The following is a 19,313-nucleotide window of genomic DNA, read 5'->3' as shown; positions in this document are numbered from 1 at the left end:
ACTGATAACAAGGGTTAGTGAAAGCTCAGCATATGGGCATGGAGGTATGGAGCAAGTTTTAGATTAGCCCAATTAGGGTGGCCCAGTACAAGTTATGTGCCCTGGAATGGTGGTCCAGTACAACTATATTGTTCCGTCATAATGTCCAATAGAGGTATATTGACCTGTCATAGTCGACCAGTAAAAGTATATTGCCCATCTACTGTATGGTGGGCCACTAGAAATGTATTGCCCATCTATGTTGGCTCAGAAGAAGTGAGTTATATATTTCTAGTGGTCCACCATGACTGGCCAACAAACTTCTATTGGACACCATGACTGAACAATTTACTTCTAAAGGTCCACCATAGCTAGGTAATATACTTCTACTATTTTGCCCAATTGTGGCGGCCCAGTAGAAGTTTATTGCCCAGTCATATTGGTCTAGTAGAAGTATATTTCCCAACTTTTTTTACATAGTGGGTGTATGTTGCCCAGTTATGGTTCCCAGTACAAGTATGGTGCCCAATATAGGTATGTTGGCCAGTCATTGTGGACCAGTAGAAGAACGTTGCCTAGCTATGGTGGGCCTTTCGAAGTATATTGTCATGTTATGGTGGTCATTAAAGGTATGTTGGCCAATCATGGTGGCCTAGTAGAAGAGGGCATTATACTTTTACTGCTCCACCATCACTGGCCACCATAACTGGCCCACCATAGCTTGGCAATATACTTCTACTATTCTGCCTATTTATGATGGCCCAGCAGAAGTATATTGCCCAGTCATGGTGGACCATAAGAAGTATATTGGTCATCCATGGTGGCCTAGTAGAAGTGGGCAATATACTTTAAGTGCTCCACCATGACTGGCCAACATACCCCTATTGGGCACTATGAGTGGACAATATACTTATGCTGGCCCACTATAGCTAGGCAATATCCTACTACTATTATGTCCATTAATGGTGGCCCAGCAGAAGTATATTGCCCATTCATGGTGCCCAATAGAGGTTTGTTGGCCAGTCAAGGTGGAGCAGTAGAAGTATTATGCCAACTTCTACTAGGCCACCATAGATAGGCAATATACTTCTACTGGTCCACAATGACTGGCCAACATACCTATATTGGGCACCATACTTGTACTGGGCACCATAACAGGGCAACATACACCTACTATGTAAAAAAAGTTGGGTAATGTACTTCTACTGGACCAACATGACTGGTCAATATACTTTTACTGGGCCCCCAAAGCTGGGTAATATACTTCTACTATTCTGCCCAGTCATGGTGGACCTGTAGAAGTATATTGCCTATCTATGGTGACGTAGTAGAAGTTTTTTTGCCCATTCATAGTGCCCAATAGAGGTAAGGTGACTAGTCGTAGTGGACCAGTAGAAGTATATTGCCCAGTCATGGTGTCCAATAGAAGTAAGGTGACTAGTTGTAGTGGACCAGTAGAAGTATATTGCCCAGTCGACCAGTAGAAGTATATTGCCCAGTCATGGTGTCCAATAGAAGTAAGGTGACTAGTTGTAGTGGACCAGTAGAAGTATATTGCCCAGTCATGGTGCCCAATAGAGGTATGTTGGCCCAAACATAAATAAAGTATATTGCCCAGTCCCTAGTGGCCCAGTAGAAGGTCCTTGGAGCTCCATGGAAAAGTCAATGAATTCCCTGCCCTTAAACATTTTGCTTGTAGAACACAAACCAAACAATTACTACTCAATTAATATTTTATTAGACCATACTGTGTCACTTGACTAGCAAGTATATACGAATGCCAGCATTTCAACAACAGCTAACAAAGTAAAGAAAGGATTAGAAGTTATGTACACGCGTGTTCTACTCAGTCCCAGCCTGTAAGAACATCTTCCAAACACGTTACAGTCCGAATGCCCGCCATGTCCACCAACTAAGATGGAAGATGGTTCTCCATCAAGGAAAGACATCCCAGATATAGAAGCTGTAATATGGAAATTCTAGAATGGCGGGTTCACAAAAACTGATATTTCAGGTGGCAGTAGGAACTTCTGGTGGCTGATTTACCGATTGGGCTGATTTATTAAAGCCCTTCAATGACTGGAGAAGATAGACTATCACGGGAGAACCTGGGTAATATCAATATATCAGTGCTATATGTGTCTACTTCAATTTCATTTCCTACCAAAGATACCAAACTTCAGCAGATGTGTTGCTACCATCAGATAAAGGGGATCGGTTCTTCTGGACCCTAAAAATATTGGGTCAAAACCCCAGATGGTGGATCAAGAAAATCTCCTATGGTTTTTTTCTACATATGTGATTAAAGAAGGTGACGTCTACAACTTCACCTTGACCAGCAAGTGGTAAACTTCGAGACCTTCAGATGTCCCACTGACAACATCTGAAGGTTTCTCTGTTACCCTTTAGAATTCTCTTCATGGAGTTTAGGATGTTTTTAGAATTTTTTAGCAGCAGTTCTACAGATGGTAAAAGCATTTTATATGGGATTTGGGTGATTGTGAAGTCTTCTCCTGATGGCTCCTCATTCACTTGGATTTCTTAGCGTTCGCCTTGAACTTGCGGTTCCGGATCTGGCGCAGACGTAGAATGAGCTCCTTGGGTAATTTGCCTCCTTTGGCCAACAGTTCCTTCAGACGTTGTTTGGGTGTCTTGGAGATGTAAAAATTGCAGATGGTGGCTTTGTCTTCATAAGAGACATGGCAGGACTTGGTGGATGGGTGATAGCCCTCAGCTTTAGCCGTCACCTCATAGTCTCCTGGGTTTAGAAGCCTCCAGTAGTCTCCATCAATAGCTAAAGGAAGGGAAACATTTTTTTTGTAAATTAAACCCTTGCCTGATCTTTTTGGGTGGGGGTAAAAAAAATGTCTCCATTTTCCTGTCCAAATGATACAACATAAAAGTAAGGAAATGTCCCCAAAATTTTGGTAAATATATCTATTGGAAATTTTTCTTCCCCCTGTTCTGCCTCCCAGGCTGGAGAGCAGATTTAATGGAAGGCAGGCCAGAGGGCAGATTTTTTGAAGGGGAGGCTGGAGGGCAGTTTAATGAAGAGGAGGCTGCAGAGCAGAAAAAATGATGGAAGGGCCAGAGGGCAAAATCCAATGAAGGGAAATCTTGGAGGATCATCAGACCAATGATTCTGGGAGTATCCCTATCTCCTCCCTACTTTTTACTCCGCTCACCTGTTCGGATGTCGTGGTTGAGTCCATCTACCACTATGACAGCTTCGGGAACACCTTTGTCCGTGTCCTTGTCCCGTACCACGCCTTTGATCCCACGATGGACCTACAAATGGAAAAAGTCCTTCTTATATCTGGACGTTATGTACAGAACAACCACCTATTGCTTTAAACTGAACTTCTCTGATCCAGGTTCCTCTTTAGACAACACAGACTGAACAATAAACTTTCCTCTGTAAAAACTTTGAATATCGACCTGGAAGATTCTCCACCAATGAGGTCATACAGAATCACATCCCACCACAGTCACCAATATTTTTGGAGGACGTTTCTCAATAGCTACAAAGATACCTAAATCTAAACCACAGCTGTGTATGTAATTATTCATTACTAGTTAACACCCCAGCTAGGGCAGTTATAGGGCGTATTCCAATAGATACATTGGGGTATAGCAGACCAACCTGTTCCATGTAGATGAGCAGGGACTCCCTGTTATTCTCCCATTCTGTCGGAAGCTCCACCTCATGAGGGAATTTATCGCAGGACAGCTCCACAGTCACTTCAAAGCAGTTGGTGTGAAGGTAACTGAAATCATTCATACCTGGATGGAGCAGAAGTGAAGAGGTTAAATTGTGAAGGTGTTTGAAGAGCACCTGTCAAAGTCATAAATACAAGTAACTATATCTTGCCAACTTCTTGGGCGCCATCTTTGTTCTTCAATATGGTGACCTAGTATTGGCCTTATGAAATCCTGACCACTGGGTGACTAAGCAGAGAAACTTAGCATGGCAGCCAGGCACTTAACAAATGCCCACAGCTCGGGTTATACTTACTTCCTGCCACGGTGTGCCAGTTTGCCCCATTGATAATATTGCCAACTCTCATGAAGTTATCGTAGTGACAGATGCGTCGGTTATCCTCCGCCATGATACGGTGACTTGAGGCGTAGGCTGTGGCTAACCACCGAAACATGGAGTCATCAGGGGTCGGGGTCAGTTCCTTGGCCATCCAATAAGAACGAGCCATGTCAAAGGGGTAGCTGACCACCAGCTCACCTCCGTGAAGATTTGCACTGAGGACAAAGGGGATTTTCTGCATCCAATCAATGATGGCGCGAGTCTCTGGGGCCACCTGGGAATTCATAAACCAAAATCTAAGAACGGCACAGATTTCCCAGCATGCATTATTCTTAAAGGAGGTAAATATGTTAAAACCCTCTCAGATGGTACATAGTTACTGACCGTGGCATTTTCCAGGGTGTAATACTCTGGAATGGGGATGTAGTGATTCGGAAATTCTTGTTCATTATCCTCTGCATCCCACAGCGGTGTGTTTAGGTCTGCAAAGTTGTGATTCAGATCAAATCCTTGGTAATTCCAGCGGCCGATGCCCCAGCCCGAAAGCTCCGAGCCCTACAGAGAAGGCTTATGGAATAAGTACATAGAAAATGGCCTAATTTCAATTTTACTCCTGATGAATCCTTTAAATATTTTCAGGTCTTGGGAAACCCCTAAGAAAACCAATCTTTTAATGGAAGTCAATGAGAAAAAAAGACTCTTGGTAGCCAGTAAAAAGTACGCCCTCTACAGTACTGGACAGAATAAAGGGCACCTAAATACATCAATAGAGCTGGTAGGTGCTACAGAAATATGAAGACAATGTCAAAGAGAAAGGTAGAGGAACCCTGAGAAACCTCTGGAGCTCCATGGAACCCTGGGGTTATTGTATAACAGAGTATACATTCCTTTAGGGTGAAAACATAATTATTCCCCTCTTTCATGAAACCACCACCCCTCTGTTCTCTGATAGTCCTGGTATGAGGGCATTGTATTACCAGCTTGTAGGCCATCTCATATCCATCCGGGTTCATGGAGGGCAGAAGGTGGATTCGGGTCTCAGTGACCAGCCTGACTATCCTGGGGTTCTTGTTCTTATATTCCTGGCACATATACTCCATGAGGTTCAGCATCAACTCCCGGCCCAAGACTTCGTTCCCATGCATGCCGGCCACATATCGGAACTCCGGCTCCCCTGTACCATGACGGAAAGTGAAGAACAGAACATGGCTTAGTAAATACATGTTGGACATGGCATCCACATACTTAACTTGTCCTAAAAATACCTTTTATACACTTGTTGAAGAGTCAGTACTCCCAAAAATTGGAAGCTAGTGGACCTTCAATTGTTTGAAGGCCACAGCTCTGTGCTATGGAAACTGGTGAACTTCAATTTTATGAAGGCCACAGCTTTGTGAATTGGAAGATGGTGGATCCTCAACCAAAGGCCATGACTCCATGAATTTAAAGCTGGTGGAACTTCAACTGTTTGAAGGCCACGGCTCTGTTCCTGATCAACCTGGGATCTGCTTTGCTTTAATGATCATTTTTTACAATTAGATTGTGAGGGGCTTATAACACAAGCAGGAAACATAACTGCTGGAGCCCCAACAATATTGCTACAGTCGGGTATGGGCACCTGTAGTGCCAAGGGGCTAGATCCTAGAAATACTTTTGCGTGGTATCATTTAATGATGTCCTCACCAAGCTCGTGCTGCCCCGGGTTGTCAGAGATTTCCATGACGTACATCTTCAGGCCCAGGTAGCTCTTGCCAATGCTGTAGACCCGAGTGATGTTTGGGCAAGCCTCGTTCACCCTCTTCATCAGCTGGAAAGATGGTGGCATATTAGTAAAACCTCATTCTTGGTGGACCATTACTGACTATCTGGGTCAGGTCCATCAGATTTGTCCCTGGCATGTTCCTAATGTTCAGAATTACTTTGCTACCAAGTGTTGTTGATGCCCTCTAGTAATGCTTTTATGCCTCTGTTTTTGTTTAATAATTATATAAACTTCATATCATATCATTATTTTATCAATATCATATCATATTATATAATATCCATATCAATATCATAGTTTCCTTGAATGAACATCCCACAGGTCTGCTTTGGAATTTTAGGAATGTTATTGCAGGTTCCCATTCGCTCCTGTCCTCCAGATAATGGGTTATGCAAAGAGTGAAAAGAGTGCCATGTGAGAAGGTCCAACTTTGCACACTCAGCAGAATCCTGTGGGGATATCTTAACAAGCATAGATGCCTTTAGACAACATGGCACCCTGGGTAAATATGATATACGGGCATCTAATGAATGGGGTTCCAGCTCCCTGCACCCCCATGCCTTATAGTCAACTGGGGTCCTGTAGCCTAAAATCGAGTAAAACAGTAAAGCAGTAAACATTAGGACATTGCTAAGGATACCTAAAAACTAAAGCTCTGTACAAGTTTATGGAAGAGTCAAAAAGCCAATGAACAGGAGAGGAAGACAAATAAAAAATCATTTTAGGGTGGACATTGCAACTCCTGCAATTACCTTCCTCATCTCTTTGTAGTTGTGGTGTTTGAATTCCAGTTTATCTGTCGGTTGTTGCTCGTGTTCCCACATGAACACAGTATTCGGGTCTGCGGAGAGAGAGAAACCACAAGATCACATGGCACTCACCGTGTTTGTCTCCCTGCGGACTGTGGTCAGCCATGTTTGTACTTTGTATACCCTGGCTGGAGAACATCCCTAGTACCAGTGCCAAGATGTGGTGACAACTGCTTAACCCTTAACCCGTCCCTTACCACCTGAATACCCCAAAACTCAGCTGTTAGGGTAACCTAAAAGCCAAGTCCCCAACCTTAACCCTTATTCAACCTCAACCTACACCTTGGTCTTCAGCTGAATCCTACAAAGGAGACTCTTATTGTAATCCCTATCACGCCTCCCCAACTGGTACATTTTGGCAATACGTGTGCACATTTCTGGGTTTCCTCCCTTTAATAAATGCTCAAGTACTACAAAATCTTAGTTGGCCATCAAGAATTCTAAAGAGTTCCTAACTTGAGCTCCTGCCACAAGAGTGTTGTCAGAACTGCTCTATTCTTCCCTGTTGGACTACATACCACCTCCAGCTCGTCTCCTTGCCATATTATAAGTAGGAGGTGTTTTGTGGGTAGCCCGGCACTCCACCTCCATTGTATTGTACCCTAAAGACTAAGCAATCTGTGATCAAGCACAGGTCCTATTCTGGATACAATGGTGACCAATGTCATCCCAACATCTACCAGTCCAATCCATCATTTACCCACTCCTTTAGGGGGCATCACTTTACCCTGGGCTCACAGTGATCCTGGATAAAATGGTGCTTAAGCATCATTTCATTTAGAAATAATGAACAACAATATCCAATGTCTGAGGAAAAAGAAAAGGAGCCAAGAAGAAGTCATGTGACCGGGCAAAAAGTGCAAATATGTGCAGGGATGAGAAACAGTGGGGTACTAGAGGGGTTGTAAAAACTTTAAAAAAGTTTAATGCCCTAACATTGTAGGGCAAAGTAACAGGTTCTCTTTTTAGCCCACATCCTCTTCAACTGATACTTACCTTCCCACTGCTGGCACCCCACCCAGTTCATCTACTAGAGCCCATAAATAAAGGGTAAAATTTGGGTAAAATTTGCATTAGTGGCACTTACACAGGACTGGGAATTCTCCATTCTCCACCATTGCCCGGTTCTGGCAACTGGACACTGGGGGGTTGATTTAGGTAAGGGTTCCTTTAGTGCCAAGAGGCTAGATCCTAGAAATACATCTGCGTGGTACTAGTATATGATGTCCTCACCCAGCTCGTGCTGCCCAAGGTTGTCTGAGAAATACATGACGTACATCTACAGGCCCAGGTAGCTTCTGCCAATGCTGTACACCCAAGTGATATTTGGATACACAACGTTCACTCAACACATACATCCCCGTGAATTCAACCGGATATTCCAATTCACTTCAATGAGAAAACTGGTTTGCTGTATTGAAAAACCTTTCTCATTTTTTTGACCCCTGGGAAACCCTTCAAATTTCTGACCAATTTATTGGGGGTCAGAAGGGGAAAAAGGCATTTTCAATGGGTGGTGAGTGAAAAAAATGGCTCCTTACAATGGTGGCTTAAACACTACAACTAAAAACATCATTAGGAGTAAGAGGTGATGGGAAATGTAGTGATGAACAAGCTGATGGAAGAAACCATTGTGGGTGGCCAGGTGGGAAAGCATTGGACCCATCCAATGGCCCAATGGTTTGAGTGGTTGGGAAGCGAAGTGGTGGGCCATTTTCCCTAAGGAGCCACTGGAAAAGTTGAGAGAAAGTCTTTTACCAATGAAGACTTTAACCTTTCTCTACGCTATCAAAAAATAAAAAAAAAAGTTGGGTATACATACATTTTAGGATATTGTATTCCCAAACCCAACCATTAACCTGGTCCCACCTCGAACCTAATCCCTAAGCCAACCATTATCATTGTTAAAAGAACAACCACGAAGAAGAACCCAAGAATATAATATGCCCAGTCCCCTGAACCCCAAACTCCGGTGACATAAAATATTCCACGCCCCATTAAACCCCTGGATATCACACCTGGAAGAGGACATCCCAAAATCTCCGCTCTCAGGCAGATGGTGCCATTTTCAAACCAGCTCTGGGGATTGATCCTTATGTAACGCCCAACCATTGGGGTCGGCAGTCGGTTCAGGACTGGCGTGTCCGGGTCTTTGTTTGCTTTAAATATCTGAAAAAAAAAAGATTTTCTCATGCTGGAGTCTGGCTGAAACATTTAAGGATTTATTTCTAAACAATAGTTCAATGAAAGTCCTTGAGATGGGCGAATGAGCTTTAATGCATTTGAAAGTTATTTAGTAGACATGGACAAAGGTACAGGCACATTGGTTGAATGGTCAGTGATGTTTTCAATCTGTCCACTAGGCGGTGCTGTTCTATATATAATTTACAATTATTATTATTATTAAACAGTATTTATATAGCGCCAACATATTACGCAGTGCGGTACATTAAATAGGGGTTGCGAATGTCAGACAGATACAGACGTTGACACAGGAGGAGAGGATCCTTCCCTGAAGAGCTTACAATCTAGGAAGTGGGGAAGTAACACACAGTAGGAGGGAATTCACATGTAACTAAAGGAGATCTAAAGCCACACCATGATAATCACACAATCCTATATCAAGAGGAGATATAAAGAAAGAAAAAGTTTTCTAACTCCCTCTAATATACTTTGTAAAAATGTTGGTTAATGCAGTTATTCTATGTAAAGGCTGCTGGTAGTTTTCAGGCTCAGCACTAGAGGGCAGCAGAGTATCAGCAATGTCAGCTTCCTGCCTATAAGAAAACTCCATGTCCCATGATTCCTTGCATTGTGGAATATGGATGGGCGTGGTTACATTCGTAGTCTTTGTACAGAACAATGCGGTGGCTACAAATGCACAGATTTTGAATGGAGCATGAATTGTAGCCACAGGCAATTAAAGATAACAAGCAAGGACAGAAGGGACCCATTGGGACTAATGGAACACATAGGAAAGTTATAATGGATCTTCAATAAAGTTTGAGGTAAGCAGATAGGTTCAGTATGGGAAGTGATATATCCCAATAAATGTCCCAGGAGGGTGTACGGTCAGAAACACAACATAGGCATGGTGGTAATAACAAAAACACTCAGAGGATATACACAACACATAAGAAATGGGGCACCTCAATGTACAGCATTCCGGCTCCATGAACCCAAATCTCCATTTTGTAAATTGGGACCCTAGAGAAGGAGGGGCTCTGGGTAATTGCCCAGTTTGCTGCCCTAAACCCACCCTGTAGCCTCTTTACCTTCAGGTCTGTTGATTAGTTTGCAACTTACAGAGACCTTAAAAAATTAAGTGACCCTGAATGACCTCCAACTATTTATCTTCCCCCTATAGACCCATCAGCCCTTGGGGGTCAATATGGGACCCTGATCCAAGGAAACCCAAAAATTGTTCTATTCCCTTTAAGGTATATTAGAACTATTCTAAAAAAAATAATACAAAGAATTGTGCACTTGGGCACCGCATGAGGTTTGTAAAATATAATTCTCTCTGTGTGAAGGATTTGGTAAATATGGACATTGGACCCGGCTGTGGGCACCATATTTGCTCATTGGCAGGTCCAACCGTAAAAATCTTGCAGAATCCAAAACCATCAAGAGGATTTTCCCTGTGTCAGCACGGACCCACGCTGTACTCCAGAGGGACCAAAACTTTATGGAATATCATTGGGGCCCCAACACTTGTCCTGGGACTGGAAAATAAAAAGTTCTGATTTAGTTTGAAGTTTTTAAAAACGAAACATGTTATGGAGAGCTGGGCCTAAATAGAGCCAAAAAAACCTGCCTGGGTCTTCTAAGAACAGAGGATATAGAATGGATGGGTGGAATGTTTCGTTTTTTTACCAATATATAAGAAAAAGACGACTGTTCTCATTTTAGTCTAGTGGGAGGGGCTATGCAAATTATCCCTTTGTGCCCTTTGGTCAACTGCATATCCAGAATGGCCGTTGGAATGGAATGTTATCAGTACAGTGCATGGGAACTCCAACAGATGAGGGCCCAGGGGCCCAATATTTGCATCTTGCAAAAATTGTAAAAGAAAACTAAAGCGCAATAACTAAGGGCTGCAAAGCTGAAAAGGAGCACAGACGGAAGTTTGTCTCTTTCCAGAATATTCTTCTACGCATCGCAATCTCTTGGCTGAGTCCAGTAAATGTGCTGGCAGGGTCTTTACATTGGGGCCCTCGGGCGAGATCAGGGGCCCTCTTGGCTGGATTACCAGGATTCGGACATGACCCACTTCACAGAACAGAACCCTCATTTGTATTCTTCTGATTTAATCACCCAACACTTTAATAGACAATTCGTGAGAGTTCAAGGAGTTCATTTTTTATTGACATTCAATGTTTTCACCCAAGATTCACCCAACTTCAGAAACGTACACATTTTCAGGGGATTTTACTAGATATTGTATAAATCAGCTTTTCAGGTTTTTCTAATTGAATCCAATCTGGGTAACATTTGGGAGAAAGAGGGGTTAAAACAGACAAATAGACCCCCCATGCTTATTTTTATTTTGTGGGATATAAGGAGAGGAAAGGCAGAGGAATAATTAATGCCCTGGTCAGTGGTCAGTAGATATTATAAATGCCCCTGCACTGGTGGTCAGTAGGTATAATAAATCTGGTGGTCAGTAGGTATAATAAATGCCCCTGCACTGGTGGTCAGTAGGTATATTAACCCCTTGGCAAACCAGTTTCATCCTCTTGAATCTCCCCGGCACAGAAGAGTTAATTATTCTGCAAACTTCTTCCTGGCCAGGATCAGCAGGAACATTTCTGGCCCCAGAACAAATCTCATTCCAGGAATGGGCCCGGAGCCAAGCTGAGGACCGCAGGCCGGAGCACTTAGAGCAAAGCAAACAGCTTGGTGTGTCAGGGACTTATTAATGCCCAACACCAGCCACACAAATAAACCATCTGGGCAGAGGAACCTCCAGGCCAGGAGCGGGCGAGCACTTCATACCGGCCACTCATCTCTCCTTGCCTCCTGCAGGAGTTGTCTCAGGTGTGTCACGGATGATGGGGACACGCTGATTGGATCCACATTTATCTTTATTCTTTGATCTGATTCGTCAGTTTCCGCTCTGTGATTGGCTGAGACATTTCCCGAAAACATTGTCAGCAATTAGTGGTAATAAAATGACAATCAGATGTGAATAGAAGAGGAAGGAGCAGTACCGCTGTCTACATTATTAACATCCGCCATTTTTAGATCATTGCCCCATCTTTACCCCTTCTTCTATCAGGATCACTAAAATATTCATGGATTTCCCTAAATCCCCACTGACGCTGGCACCGGACATGCTCAGGGTATGCTGTGGGCAATAACATAATTCTGCATCAGTCATGCACATGCGGTGCCAACTACACATGTGCACTACACATGCTCGGAACAGTAAAATTCCTAGTATGAGAAATTCAGATTTGGAAATAAGCTGTACTATACCAATCAATGAGCTGGTAATGGCAGCTGTCAGCCAATAACAGACATTCGCGATATAAAACCTGTGCACTGGTATTTGTTTGCACATACTGCACATGCGTGGCTGACGCTGTCATCAGGGAATTATGTTTTGCCCACAGTATAATATGCATGTGCAGATGGAAGATCATAGCACATGTGCACATCCAAGGACATAACCAGGGAATTTTTTTTATAATAGATGCATAGCACCTATGCAAGGCTGGTGAACTTTATCGGCTTTGAGAAGCCGAGGTAGTGGGTTGGTACCAGTACTCACAATGGCAGCACTGTTGCCAATTTGTTACCATGAAACACGATCTCTGTGCTTCTGATCTCCCCGAGCCTCTTCCAGCCACTTCCTCTCCACTATTGATCATAAAAGAGGAAATGTTAGATTCCAGTAGAATCCCGAAATGTGGTCGATGGGTGTCAGATACCATGAAGAGGGTATGACGGTACATGAAGGGGAAAAGCATTACCCCTAGATTCTCTGGAATAAATGTAAAGTTTATATATAACTGATAGATTTTCATTTTTGTTAATATTCATGTAGATAGGGAGCTTCCATGGCACTAGTGTTATGGGTGCACTACAACTGGAGCAGTTTGCTTTCGGACTGTCTCTCTATAACTGAATCTCCATACAACCTTATATGGACAGCGCTGATAAGATAAAGAGAAAAGGGGAGGAGTTACATCTTCATACAACCTTATATGGACAGCGCTGATAAGATAAAGAGAAAAGGGGAGGAGTTACATCTCAGACTTAGTGATAGACAAAGGGGGAGGAGTTACATCTCAGAATTATTGAGCTGTATCTAATAAGAGGAGCCCAAAACACCAACATGCTGCTTGGAAAAACAAATATAATATATTGTATGCGGAATCATATATTTAACGGAAATTAAAAAAAAAGTTTTTGAGGTTTTTTTTTTTTTGCATATATATTTAGGAAAATGAATAGAAAACCTCATCCATTTCCATAATACTCCCCCCTTGCTCTGTAATGGTATGGTCCACAACACCAATGTGCAGAACCCTGGCCTTGTCCTCCCAGCCTCAGCACTGACTATAGGAATCTCAAATCTCATTGCAGAGGGCTGACCCTGGGGTCACCTGGGCCTCAATATAAGGAGGCCACAGAGTGAAACATTCACATCTGTATGCTGGAGGCCACTGAAGGTCACATTCACTGACTATTGTAAAAAGCCTCTCCGGCTCAGACACGACATTCACTACATCCTCTGTGTTTATTTCCATTCACACGACTGACTTGGTAGGGGTCACATTCGTGTTACACAGGATAGGGGGCATTGGAAGGGTTCTTCAGAAAGGTTCTTATGGATGATGATTCTATTTTTCTGCTAGATGGTGACAACGGCCAATCATAATTGTTCAAAAAGGTACTTGTAGTTATCAATGGAAACCCATGTGACAAGGTGACAACTGAGATGAACCATTGGGAGAGAGGGGCCCAATGTTGTCACCCTTTAACAAGAAATGCCCGAACAAGTACCTTCCTGGGGGGTCACCAGGGATGACATGTGGGGGGTAAGGTTAGGACTTTCATTGGGTCCTTCTTGCTGCTTGTACCCCTATGTGTAGGTTCTTCCTATTTCTAGTGTAGTCACTTGGACAGGAAGTGGAATCATATTCAACAGTTTACCTTTAAAACAATTGGTTGGAGTTCCATTATATATATTTTTTTGTATATATATTTAGGAAAATGAATAGAAAACCTCATCCATTCCCATAATTACTCCCCCCATGTTCTGTAATGGTATGGTCCACAACACCAATGTGCATTGGAAGGGTTCTTCAGAAAGATTCCTCAGCTTATGGATAATGATTCTATTTTTCTGCTAGATGGTGACAACAGTAGTCTTCAATGGAAACCCATGTGACAAGGTGACAACTGAGATGAACCATTGGGAGAGAGGGGCATAACGTTGTCACCCTTTAACAAGAAATGCCTGAACAAGTACCTTCCTGGGGGGTCACCAGGGATGACATGTGGGGGGTAAGGTTAGGACTTTCATAGGGTCCTGTACCCCTATGTGTAGGTTCTTTCTATTTTCAGTGTAGTCACTGAGGCAGGAAGTGGAATCATATTCAGCAGTTTACCTTTAGAACAATTGGTTGGAATTCGGTACAGAAACACTAAAGGTATCCTAGTTCCCCTTTAATGCAGCCGTGTCACCATGTGTTGTTATTGCTCGCAGGCCAGGGGTCGGCTCCGGTCCCGGAGCTAGAGGGGTGCCAGGGATTGATCTCTGCCATGTCCCGATATAACCTCTCAGTGCCAGGGAAGAAAGGAGCCATTGAGTCACACAATACAGGTGGCACGTGTAACGCCATCCACACTGCAGGGTCTGTACAGAACATTGGGGAGCCTGAGGTCCTCTTCTCACCCCTTCTCTACCCCCCACCCTTTTCCCCCTTTCTTCTCCCACTTCCCTACTTTTGCACCCCTTCTCCATTCTCTTCTCTCCCCTTTCCTCTCTCTCTCCACACTGTACCAGGGCCCCAGATCCTCCTTAACCAACACAAGTCCCCCCAGGGTCCCCTAGTTTGGCAGGGGGTTCCCAAACCTTTAGGTTGGCTTCCTCCACCATTGTAAATATGATGACAGTTCCGATATGCGCACACATCTGTGGTAATATCTTACAGAACCAGCAGATCCATTTCCAGAATTTGTTCCATCTTGTGATACTTTTATAAACATCCTGCGGAGGAGATCTGAGGAACATCTGTTGGTGGGGCTGGACCCCATTACAACCCCCGCAGGAATCTGCTCATTATACAAGACTTTGTCTCCCTATTATAAAATCTTTGTAAAAATAAAAGGTTTTATAGCAGAACTGACCCCGGCCATTGGGTGACCCCGATTTACCAAGCCGATTTACGGAGTGCTAGACAGGAATGCTACAGTGACACAACAATGGATCGGCGGTACTGTGTGATGGAGATGTGGAAATCTCTGGACTTTCTATCTGAGGATGTGGTTACCTGGCTGTCATGCTTATCCAATGGCTCCAGTTATTTCCAAGTAGCTGACCAGGAATAAGTGTGCAGACAACTTCACTTGCTGCATGCTTATTCCATGTCAGTGACCTAGAAGACATGGGCAGTCAGATGGGGTCTTTTATTCGGGCAAGTGGCAAGCCCCCACAGTGACAGACTGCAGCTTATTTGTTATTTTTGCCCCTTCCCCCTACATGAATGTAAATGGACCCATTAATGTATGTTCCTGTTCTTTATACTTTATGAAGACATGACTGATATTATTACATAACATCCAAGGGAGCGGCCACACTGGGAATTGTCAAATTCAGCAGAAACTGAAATAACTCCTGAGAATCCAGCCAGGAAAAGAGACCAAAGCACACACTTCTCCATCCAAGCTCCCTTTCCCATATTAACCCCACACTATCCAAGCTCCCCCTCCCTTCCTACCCCAGCTCCATTTAACCCCCCTCCAGTCTTACCCCCGCTCTCCCATATTACCCTCACTCCATCTAATCCCCCCTTTCTATCTTAACCCCACACCATCCAAGCTCCCCCTCTGGTTCTAGCCCAGCTCCATCTGAGCTCCCCTTCCTATCTTATCCCAGCCCAATTCATGATCCCCCTCCTGTTTTACCCCCACTCTTCCGAGCCCTACCGTTGAAACCCAGCTCCATCCAAGTTTCCATTCCTAAATCAGCCTCACCCCATCTGATCCCCCCTTCCCTCTAAACTCCCCTCCCATCTTACCCCCACTCCATCCAAGCTCCCCTTTTTAACATACCATCTGATCTCCCTCTCCCCTTCTAACCACCTACTATCTGATCTCCCCCTACCATTTTACCCCAGCTCAATCTGAGCTTCCCCTCCCATTTTAACCCCGTACCATCAGAGCTCCCCCTACCATTTTACCCCAGCTCCATCTGAGCTCCCCCTAGCATTTTACCCCAGCTCCATCTGAACCCCCCCTCCCATTTTACCCCAGCTCCATATGAGCTCCCCCTACTATTTTACCCCAGGTCCATCTGAGCTCCCCCTACCATTTTACCCCCATTCCATCTGAGCTTCCCCTACCATTTTACCCCAGGTCCATCTGAGCTCCTCTGAGCTCCCCCTACCATTTTACCCCCATTCCATCTGAGCTTCCCCTACCATTTTACCCCAGGTCCATCTGAGCTCCCCCTACCATTTTACCCCAGCTCCATCTTAGCTCCCCCTACCATTTTACCCCAGCTCCATCTGAACTCCCCCTCCCATTTTACCCTAGCCCCATCTGAGCTCCCCCTACTATTTTAGCCCAGCTCCATCTGAGCTCCCCCTACCATTTTACCCCAGGTCCATCTGAGCTCCCCCTACCATTTTACCCCAGCTCCATCTGAGCACCCCCTACCATTTTACCCCAGCTCCATCTGAGCTCCCCCTCCCATTTTACCCTAGCTCCATCTGAGCTCCCCCTACTATTTTAGCCCAGCTCCATCTGAGCTCCCCCTACCATTTTACCCCAGCTCCATCTGAGCTCCCCCTCCTATCTTACTCTTACTCTATCTGATCTCCTCCTTCCATTTAAACCCCACACTATCCAAGTTCCACGTCCTATCCTACCCCAGCATCATCTGACCTCCCTCTTCTGTCTTACCCCGGCTCCATCTGATGCCCCCCATCACTCTGTCTGATTTCCCCTCTCATCTTACCCCAGCTCCATCCAAACTCCCCCTCCTTCCTTATCCTCCATCTGAATACACAGCGCTCGCCCACAAGTAAATGAGAACCAGAGCTCGGTGTAACCAGAACCTCTCCGTCTATAAGCGGTTATTGTTCAGATGCTGCACCACCCGCATACAAATAACAGCAAGAAATAAATGGAACCAGTTCAGCTCTCCGTACGCCCGTACACCCCTTCCTGACCACAGCAAGCTTTACATTTCAGCTATGAGCTTGTTTATTTATCAACTTTGTCATATTACGTAAGTTAACCAAATTATAGATATACACAATTTTTAAAAAGCAGTGAAACTGACATTCCCCACTCATTCACATCAGTTACTGCCACTGAAAACTATGGAGGAAAAAAGTTTGGGCAATGTCATATTCACTACTTTATAAAATAGACCCCAATGTCTTGCTAAAGTGAAATATAGAAATAATAAAGGTATATCAGAAAAATAATGATTGTGGTGAAGGAGTTAATCAGGGCTGATTCGTGTGAACAAAGGGTTAAAAAGAGGTTAAATATATATAAAAAAAAAGTCTCAGGTTCATTTAACTGACCTCAAGAGCTACAGATGAATGAAACAAAGCCCTGGGTGTGATGGGGGTACAAAAGTTACAATGTATTGTTTCTTACATTTGTAAAGCTACGTACACACTTCCAATTATTATCGTCGGAAAACGAACGACGAACGTTCCTGCACGATATACACGAACGATCGTATAGCACCGATCCTGCACATAGAGGTAACGACACGATCGTTCGTAGATATTGTACACACAATAGATACGATCGTTTAAGCGATAGAGGAACTATGTGCACGACAGGAAAGTGAACGGACGTTCGTTCATCACGCATGCTCTGAACATGGACGATCAACGAACGACCGTACACACGAACGATGTTCAACGATCGTCGTCCAATCCGATCCGTCGGTCCGGTCGTTCGTTTCCAGCGACTTTCCTCGTTCGTCGGCGTCGTTGGTTACTTTTTTACGAACGATTTTTTGCCCAATCGATCGTTCGTCGTTCGATTGGAACGATAAAAATTGGAAGTGTGTACGCACCTTAACTCTCTTCATCATTTAACTGCAGAAGATTCTACAACAGCTCCCTTTCAGCAGCAATTCTTGCTGTCATTTTTGGCAGCCTGATATTTCCGACAATTTATTTTAATGAATAATGTAAAACAAAAGTTCATTCTGCAAATATATTCCAAGCATAAGCAAAGGAAAAAAAACATAATTTTGCTTGCCTGTGATTGGATAACTGAGGTCAGCACAAATACGCTTCGTTCACTAAGCCTAAGAGAGAATTCATTATGAAAGTGAATCTGCTCTACTCCTTTAGTAAACCCTCTCCTCCTTTACTAGAGCCTGTTAGGCTGGGTCAGTGAGTCATGTATGTAAGACAATGAACCACACGATTTAATCTCTTACCACTTCCTCTGTCCCATTCTTGTAGGTCTTCCATGTGTGAGTGTCATTGCTGACCTGGATCTTGTAAGATGTCACCCAGTCATCCCTGCAAAGAAAACAGCAAATGGAGGAATTTTAGGTAATTCTGGTGTCCTTGGGTTGATGCATATGAGTTGCTGTACAACTCGTGTGTAATAAAACAAAAGTATAAATAAAAGTATTAAAAAGTATATAAAAAAGTAATAAAAGTATCATAACCTAATATCCAGAGCTGCACTACGCAGCCCAGGGTTCCTCCAGAGAAATGTTTTACGACCTTGTTAACATGGGGGGACCCGTGAAATAACTTTGAGGTCTTTAGGGAAGCCCAGCTGAACCCATCATACCCACAGCCCACCGTATATTAGTGTGGTGGTCAGCGGGAAGAATGTAAATCCAGATATTTTATTTTCAAATATATTTTGCACCTTTAAGCAATATATTTATTTAGGATTTGGAAGTCATTATACTTTGGATGGATATTAATGGACAATATTAAATGTAATTAATTAAAAGAAATGATAAATTCTTTTAATCGTGCAGATTAATTACCAGTGTGAGTACAGATCTGATAAATTAAATTATTTGCCTGAAAAGACATACAAATTTTTTTATGCCCTAAAACTTCCTCTTTCTTTTATATTTGTATATTCTGTATACACTTTACAGAGCGCTGTGCTTTGTACACTTGTGACAAATTCCCATCAGAGATTGAGAAGGGAGCCAGGGGCCACAATAAGCTGCTTCATCAGTGCAAGACTTGGAGAAGAAGCTTTGGAGAAGGGGCAGAAGTGGTGGATTCAGATACAACCGAGAACCTGGATTGGTCAGCTGTGAGGTATACTTACGTCCATATTGAGTTCTTGCCCTGAGTGATGACTCCAGTGAAGCGGGTTAGTCTCCTGGCATCAATCTCCAACCACTGCTTCTTATTCTTCTCCCCTGCACACCAAGCGCCATCATAGAAGTCATCATCATAGATTCCAGACTGAAAGAGTGGAAGAGAAACAATAGCATGAGACATTGCTTTTCACAACTAGGGGATTCCTAAATACT

The 19,313-nt window shown here is 43.6% G+C and overlaps 1 protein-coding gene across 1 annotated transcript in view; it reads right to left on the bottom strand.

Annotated features, from left to right (window-relative positions):
* Positions 1–1,694: 1,694 nt before the first annotated feature.
* LOC140327350 (inactive carboxypeptidase-like protein X2) overlaps positions 1,695–19,313 on the bottom strand; it is a 19,872-nt gene continuing 2,253 nt past the window's right edge. The window contains exons 2-12 of the mRNA XM_072406734.1: positions 19,106–19,245; positions 18,240–18,324; positions 8,608–8,758; positions 6,533–6,621; positions 5,702–5,825; positions 4,996–5,192; positions 4,403–4,573; positions 3,995–4,292; positions 3,623–3,762; positions 3,165–3,267; positions 1,695–2,773 (exon numbers count right to left, since the gene is read on the bottom strand). Of these exons, the coding sequence (XP_072262835.1) occupies positions 2,508–2,773; positions 3,165–3,267; positions 3,623–3,762; positions 3,995–4,292; positions 4,403–4,573; positions 4,996–5,192; positions 5,702–5,825; positions 6,533–6,621; positions 8,608–8,758; positions 18,240–18,324; positions 19,106–19,245 (1,764 nt within the window). The 3' untranslated portion in view covers positions 1,695–2,507. The remainder of the gene's footprint in view (positions 2,774–3,164; positions 3,268–3,622; positions 3,763–3,994; positions 4,293–4,402; positions 4,574–4,995; positions 5,193–5,701; positions 5,826–6,532; positions 6,622–8,607; positions 8,759–18,239; positions 18,325–19,105; positions 19,246–19,313) is intronic.

The sequence above is a fragment of the Pyxicephalus adspersus genome, chromosome 3 (assembly GCF_032062135.1).
Source record: "Pyxicephalus adspersus chromosome 3, UCB_Pads_2.0, whole genome shotgun sequence".
NCBI classification, from domain to species: Eukaryota; Metazoa; Chordata; class Amphibia; order Anura; family Pyxicephalidae; genus Pyxicephalus; species Pyxicephalus adspersus.
This window is presented reverse-complemented; position numbering and strand designations above follow the sequence as displayed.